Genomic DNA, 7,295 nt, shown 5'->3' on the forward strand with positions numbered 1-7,295 from the left:
TTCACTGGAGTCAGAGGTTCAGTGTAGTCAGAGGTTCAGTATGGTCAGAGGTTCACTGGAGTAAGAGGTTCAGTGTAGTGTAAGCATTCGTGTGCTGTGGAGGTACGCAGCTCTTTATTCCACGGCGTGCCTTGCAGGTTTTATTGGCGCATGTCGCTCCATCATCTGAACATTGTCATGTTGTTAGCCATTTAATAAAAAACATGTTACATTTTTTTTAATCATCTAAAACAGTCGCACTTTTGAATGATACACTACATTGACAGCTAAAATTGCAGATCATTTAGTGGGACAAAAATTTACTGGAAATAAAACAAAAGAGTAACAATCGGATACGTTCCACGGGACTTCTTTGAAGAACAAACTATTCCCGAGGTTTCCTCACAATGACTGGCAAGGTAAGAATCTTTTTTGATTAACTTGGCTCTGCAAGACAACAATTTTGGAACAGTCAATTCCATTGACGCCAATTTACGCTCAAACTTTCATTCCATCACTAAATGCTTAATATACGTCAAGTAATGTTTAGTTTGAATTGATTATATAGTATACAATCAACAGAAGGAAGTAAATAAAATGATTTTTTCAAAATCATAATCTGTAAAGTCAATTGTAAATGGTCGTCTGCACACCAAAACATTCTTTTGCTCAGTGGCTGGAATGGTGCATCTTGTGCTGCGCGACCTTCCTCGTCGTCATTTACACGTGGCCTCCGTCTACGAACGAGTAAGTAGGGGTATGTGTGTAAATATTTTTTAGTTTTTAGTATAAGTTGTACAACTTTGTCTGTGGATGCGTGAATAAATCATTTATTTAGTAGATAAAGAGGTACAATGGTACCCTGTTGCGCGCAGAGTTCAAGATTTTGTCCCAGATGAAATCCATGCCAGGAAAGCGAAGGCAAATTAATAGCGAATTTACCAGCGAAAAACCTCGTTAGGTCGAGCGGTGCGTCCAATGGATAAAGTATTGAAAAAATTGATTATACCTCAGACTTGTCCAATCGGCGACAGGCCAAATCAGGCCTGCTCTTCAGCGCCGACATCACTATATTATGTTAGGAAATGAGCTATTCTATGTTCCGATTGTTTGATTGGTTTATCAAGTGATTAATTCTCAGTACATTTTACTTCTATACGTCAAGATTCCAATCTATCTATTCATATCCATCCATCCAGTATACTCCTACTTCTACTTATACCTGATGAAGCAGTTAAAAGTTTGCGAAATACAATGAGCACTGTGAAAGGACTAAAATTTCCGTGTCTATTCAAATAGCTGAATTAAATTATCGCCTTACCTATAAAATAGGCGATGATTACGAAACCATGAAATTCATTGCTAGAGACATGATTTGCGTTCTAACGAATCGCTGTTAGAAAAATCACCGTTAAACGGTGTTATCGGCGTTTTAGTAACCGGCCGGCACGTGAAAAAAACACCGTGTTGCCATTTTTATTCCAATGTAACACTATAGAAACCCGTGTAACATCTGAAAAAACTGCGAAACGGTTCATTGTCACTGGGTTTGGCTTGACTGTGTCAACCGTTTTTTCTAACACATAGTAGTTTTTTTCTAATAGTGTAGTAAAATACTCGCTCAACTATTATTTTGTGCTCATTCTCTCGTTTCGTGTATAGTTTATTTTTTTATTTTTAAGGTTCGTTAAATTGGTATTAATTCTCAATTCCTGTTGAGCCCTGAAGGGAATGTAGGTTGGAAGCGTCTCTTTAAATCACAACTCCTTATATGATGCCAATGCAGATCCTTCAAAATGCCAAAAGCTGAAGGCAATGTGCGGAACAGTAGCATTTCCCATAACTTGTCGGATGATGCTAAACAGTCTCCACTGTGGTCGGACAAGAACGTCAGCCAAGAGGTGAACCAAACATCAGGTAAACGAGAGTTTTGTCAGCAAGCAAACAATCAGAGTGCAACAGTTGATCATCATAATATCATATAGTTTGCTGAATACACATCACACAACCAATCTAATCTATAGTCAACACAATGAATTGAACTCGCTGCTGAAATGCCGTGGTATCGAACATGCAGAAAATGACGATCAGTCATTCCAGCAACTGGCAGAAATCTCGGCACGAAATTCGTCGTCCGCCAACCGTGACTCAGAGCATCCAGAGATCCGGCACACAAAAACTGCCTCACAAAAGTCAGTTCAGAAACCGGTCACTTGGCTGCAGCTGGTGAGGGCGGAAATGCTTGCAAGACCTGCTGACCTGATCAGGGAACATGTGAGCGTAAGGTGAGACCAGTTAGTGGTAATTAAACTGAAAAATTTTAATCGAGCATAAATGATAGCTGCAGCAATTTCGTGAACTTATTCAATACTGAATGCTTATTTCAAACCTTGTACGGGTTTCTGTCTAAACACAAGTTCGTGAGCCCATAACAATATTCGTTAAATCTTGAATTTCACTGATTTAAATTAAAGCGAATCAATGGTTAGTTTACTTGCTATTTATTCTTCAAAATACGATGTTCGCATAATAACAGGCCTAGCAAAGTATTTTTTATAATCAATATAATCAATACAGGGCACATAGTATAAGTTATCATCAGTTTCTAGAATAATAATTGAGATTACAATGATAAAATTTAGCTGGTCATTTTGATGTACAAAATTGTATTAACAGTATTCGTTTGATCACTTCAGCCCAGGCAGATTAGCTCCTACTATGAACAAGGAACACCAACTAAAACATATTCTGTTTTGGAACCACGTGAGTCGAATTCATTCATGGGAGTAGCCATGATGGGATATTGTTCTTACAAATGTACCATTTACGTAGAATTTATTGTTGTTATACTTGCGCATGGTATAAATTTTTTGAGACATTTTTCGTAACAAAATTCTAAACTTGTTTAGGACGAAGCAAAATCATTAGTTCGATGTGTTTGTTTCCTAAATCGAGTTGAAGGAGAAATCATGGACTAGCAAGAAAAAATCCTTTACGCTGAAAATCAGACTAGATGATATATACTGTTTCTTCTGCATCATTCAAGCGTTATTCATGTTCGTAAAGCTAGAAACATTATACTTAGAAGAACATATCAACAGCATTTGCATACTATCTATCCACCTATCACGTTTTTCTTTGATGATGCTCCCACTACCCAAAGCCCACTTTCTACTTCGGCGTGGGCCAAGAACCCTTTCTGCGCGCCAGTTGCCCAGTGAGCAGCTGCTACATCACCACTAACCGCACTGAGGTTCCCTACCAGCAGCTCGATGCGCTCGTCTGGATATCCATCGAGAACGATAAGAGCTTCCCTCCAGTCAGGTGAATGAAACGGGCTGAAAATTTTATAGGGAAGATTAGCTGCATCGATGAAGGAAGATAAATTGAATTATGAACGAACTAATGATAATATATTACCATTGATCCCTACCTACACTAATAAAGTTTGACTGTTAAACTCCAGATTCTTCAGGTACTGACTCGCTTATAAGAACGAAAAGTTTATTGAAATTTTGTTAAAATTTTTAGAGAGTCAAACTGTGGCGGAGTGTTAAGGAATTTTTACCAGCCTTCAAACATGAACTAAATAGTTCTGCTAGTCTTAAAGATGAAATGAACACGCGTAACCGGAATCAACCGGATAACCTATTTTCATGCCTGCATTCCAACAGGTCACCGCACACTCGATACATCTACTATGAGTGGGAGCCTCCACTCGTGGCTGGATTGGGCAAAAAACAACTAGATTCATTGAAGTACGTCTTCAATTATACCATGACTTATCGGAGAGACTCTGACATCTTCAATCCGTGAGTTGAGTGGAGATGAAAAACTGAATCTGATATAAATTAAATACTTCTAGGACAATGTCAGTTAATGTAAAGATATAGCATTAGACCAGGCCGGCAAAAAGAGTCGATTTAAATACCCGTCGTTTTCTTTCGAAATTAGTTGTACCTTAGTAGTCACCATATTGCATTTTCTGAACGTAATTGCACGATTTTAAATAATATCGAATAATATCGTGCGTGCAGGATAATGAACACCGTTCATATCAGAAGTGCACTTCCATTTTTCTTAATTTTGATCAATATCGTTAGTTATTATGTTGACGATTGTAAATCACACTTTTGGGCGATAATTGCGATTGAGATTCCACATAACATGACCACGCATAACTTAAAAAAACAAATTAGAATTCATCAATGTTGTGATATATGATTGACTTTTTTTAAACAACAGAAAACTTCGATCATAAAGATTAGGACATCTTTCTTATAAGTATAAATTGAGTATGAGAACTAAATATTTTTAGGTACGGAACGTTTCGCGCTCTTGCGACACCTCGAGCGCACCTCCGGACTAAAGACTACGCGCGCGGGAAAAGCAAACAGGCGGTGTGGTTTGTTTCGAACTGCGGAGCCAGAAGCGGTAGAGACATGTAAGTTCACAATGTTGAGAGGGTGGAACTAGTCTCAGTCTCGTGCCTGGTCTAGGTCAATGCACTGAGCACAAAAATTCTGTGTGAAGATGAATTTAAAACCTCTTTTGAAAATGGAGAATGTAAACTCAGATCTAACAAACAAATTCCACCGTCACTCGCCGAATGAATTTTTATTAATTTACATTCTGGAGAAGTCTACAACCTTCTTTGTAGCATGAATATTTGGTCAAAACATTGGTGTTTTATAATGGTCCCGACATTTTGCATGATTTAACGATGCCCGGAAGTCATATTCGATCCGCGGCCTGGTGGTGCACGGCAGGTGGTGGTCAAGGCCGGAAGAGGACAAAGCCGGGTGGTGCACGGCTGATTGGTGTAGGCCCGGAGAGATCCAAGGCGTTCGATTCAGGGCTTTCTGGTGCACAATATTGGTGGTGCAAGGCTGCGCTCCCTGCAATACAGCAACTTATCTGCGTCGGGAATTCAGCATTCGGACGAACACTTTGGATTTGCCACCATCTTGGGTGCTGTCGGTCGCTCATATCACCAACAAGTCTTCAAAAAGCTTACAATTCAAATAAAAAGTCTCTATTCCGCTCAGATTTATGGATATTGGCTTCTTAGGTAGATAAATAGTCCACTTCAAGGGGGTTTACTTAATTTGGGACTCGAAAATACTGACAGCAACTTGACAAGTTCAAGAGCACGTCAGTCTCTAACCGTAGCCAGCAGTGCAGACTCTGAGAGGGGTTGGAGAACATCGTGTTTGGACCAGAAGATATGAAAATGAGTATCGAAAAACTGGTGATGTTTTCAGCAATGATAAAATCTCTCAATAATACGAATCATACAGTCAAAACTCATTATAAATGAATAAATCGCATGATAAATTCATCATATAACCCGTCAAACTCTTTGAACCGCTGAAAAGCTGTTAAAAAATTTTTAAGAAGAAATGTGATCATGCGAAAAGCAGAGAATTTATCGAAGTCTTTACTGTCTGTGGTAGAAATTATTAATGCACAGTGGAAATTTTTAGATGAATGATGCAAGCAATATCCTGCAGTCGTTATTTGCAACAATTTCGCGTTGTTGTTATCGGATTAATTAGGCAGTGGACGCCAGCGCCACTTCCGATAATTCTCCGATAATCCTCCAGAGAAATGAAGAAAATGGAGGGTTTAAAGGTACAACTAATTCAAAAGTGACCATATGCCAAGCAGGTTGAGCAGATAAGAATGTGCAGTTCATTCCGGTAAATAGGTATAAGCAGGTGGTCGGCAGAAGCATATTCGTACAGGTTTTCACTGTGAACTCTTACATTATTATGCTATGTTCATTCTTGGGGCAGGTTGGAGCAGGTTGCCCGCGCGGGCAAACCTGCTTTCACTGTGTACGTGTGCGAATAGTGCTGGTTTTGTAGCACTGTAGACATTGGCTTACTTCGTTCACTACTTCTCCGACAACTGTAGGTTTTCGGTGAACTATAGTAACAAACACATTATCCGCAACTTGCACTAGTATATCGAGGAAGGTCATAGACTGATTTAGTCCCAGTTCGTAGGTGAATTTTAATTTAAGAGTGAATTGAGTTCTAAAGCTAGGCGTAGCTCTTCCGAACGCGTTCCGAACAATGATATACTTTTTGGTCTTCAATGAAACATGAATGTATTTATATATATCCTTAAATTAAGTTACCATCATGAATTTGACCAAACAAATATTTTCAGGCAGCACTTAGTCTTAACTATCTCCAGTACTTAATAGAACCTAAAAAGAACAGAATTCAGCACACCAAGCTCGCGGCCATCATGATCTCGTTCCCATGGAATTTTATCCTCATATCTAGTTTTCAATAAATAATGATATACTAATACAAATCACAGAAATTTTAGCATTTATTAGGCCGTAGTCCAGTCAGTGATTCTTAACATCGTAGAATGTTCCCAGGTTTTTGCGGTCTCGAAAACGCAACTCACTGCATCAATTTTTGCTTTGCTGAACCGCACGGCCGCCAGGCCGATTCTTAGCAAAATCTGTCGCAGGTAGCTGGAATCGAACCTGCACCTCTCTGCTCCAATCCTAGTACTGAGTCTGAACTGTATAAGCACTGAGCCCAACAAAAAAAAACATATCTTTGATTGCCCAACAGTCTTTGAAAAAACCTTAACTTCTAACTAAGCAGAAAGCTTGGTTAAGTATAGTAATATCAAGTACGGTGACAATTACCTACACCATATTCAAGTTAGCTTTAGATGTTGTAACATCCCACATCAGCGTGCATATGGGATGCTTTTTGGCCTTATGATCTTGGAAACGCAAGCGAGCGGAGGGTGAAAAGAAACACGGCTTCGAATCAAAGTTAAATTCTTTATAGAGCTGCGTAGTTTGCAGCGCACCCCGAAGCAGCGGCAAAATTCCCGAGAGCGTCGGGAGTGTCGGAGTGCTGCCGCCGCACCGCGCGCGTTTGACAAGAAGTGACTGCCTGCAAATATGGAAACTAAGTTTGAGAAAATGATGTGAATCTTGCCAGAGCCGCCTGAGTTCTGGAAGCTATAAAAGTAATTCAATAATTTGAACTATATTGCGCACGACAATCACCTTTTTAATGTCCACGAGTGGCAAAAGCATAAGTGATCACAACGTGTGGGTATAGACTTATGAAACTGAAAGTAGAGGGCAGACCGACATGTCACTCCAAACAGTGCACTGCAACCCACCTCTACCGCAGTATATAGGCTTTTATAGAGTCCCGCCGACGGCGTGAAGGGATCAGCAGGAGACGTAATCAGCCCGCCGCTCTCCGTCGGGTGCACGCGTGTCCACGGAGTGCCACCTCACCGACGGGGTCGTCCGGAGAGAAGCTAGC

At 40.0% G+C, this 7,295-nt stretch overlaps 1 protein-coding gene across 1 annotated transcript; it reads left to right on the top strand.

The window, feature by feature from the left end:
* Positions 1-386: 386 nt before the first annotated feature.
* LOC108675342 lies at positions 387-4,423 on the top strand (the record flags this gene model as incomplete). Its single annotated transcript, XM_047881264.1, has 7 exons — positions 387-398; positions 653-726; positions 1,766-1,896; positions 2,057-2,253; positions 3,143-3,303; positions 3,654-3,791; positions 4,298-4,423. Coding segments are annotated over exons 1-7 (839 nt in total), but the record flags the coding sequence as incomplete, so codon positions are not given.
* Between the last annotated feature and the right edge of the window lie 2,872 nt (positions 4,424-7,295).

This window comes from Hyalella azteca, unplaced genomic scaffold, assembly GCF_000764305.2.
Source record: "Hyalella azteca isolate HAZT.00-mixed unplaced genomic scaffold, Hazt_2.0.2 contig7451, whole genome shotgun sequence".
Lineage (NCBI taxonomy): Eukaryota > Metazoa > Arthropoda > Malacostraca > Amphipoda > Hyalellidae > Hyalella > Hyalella azteca.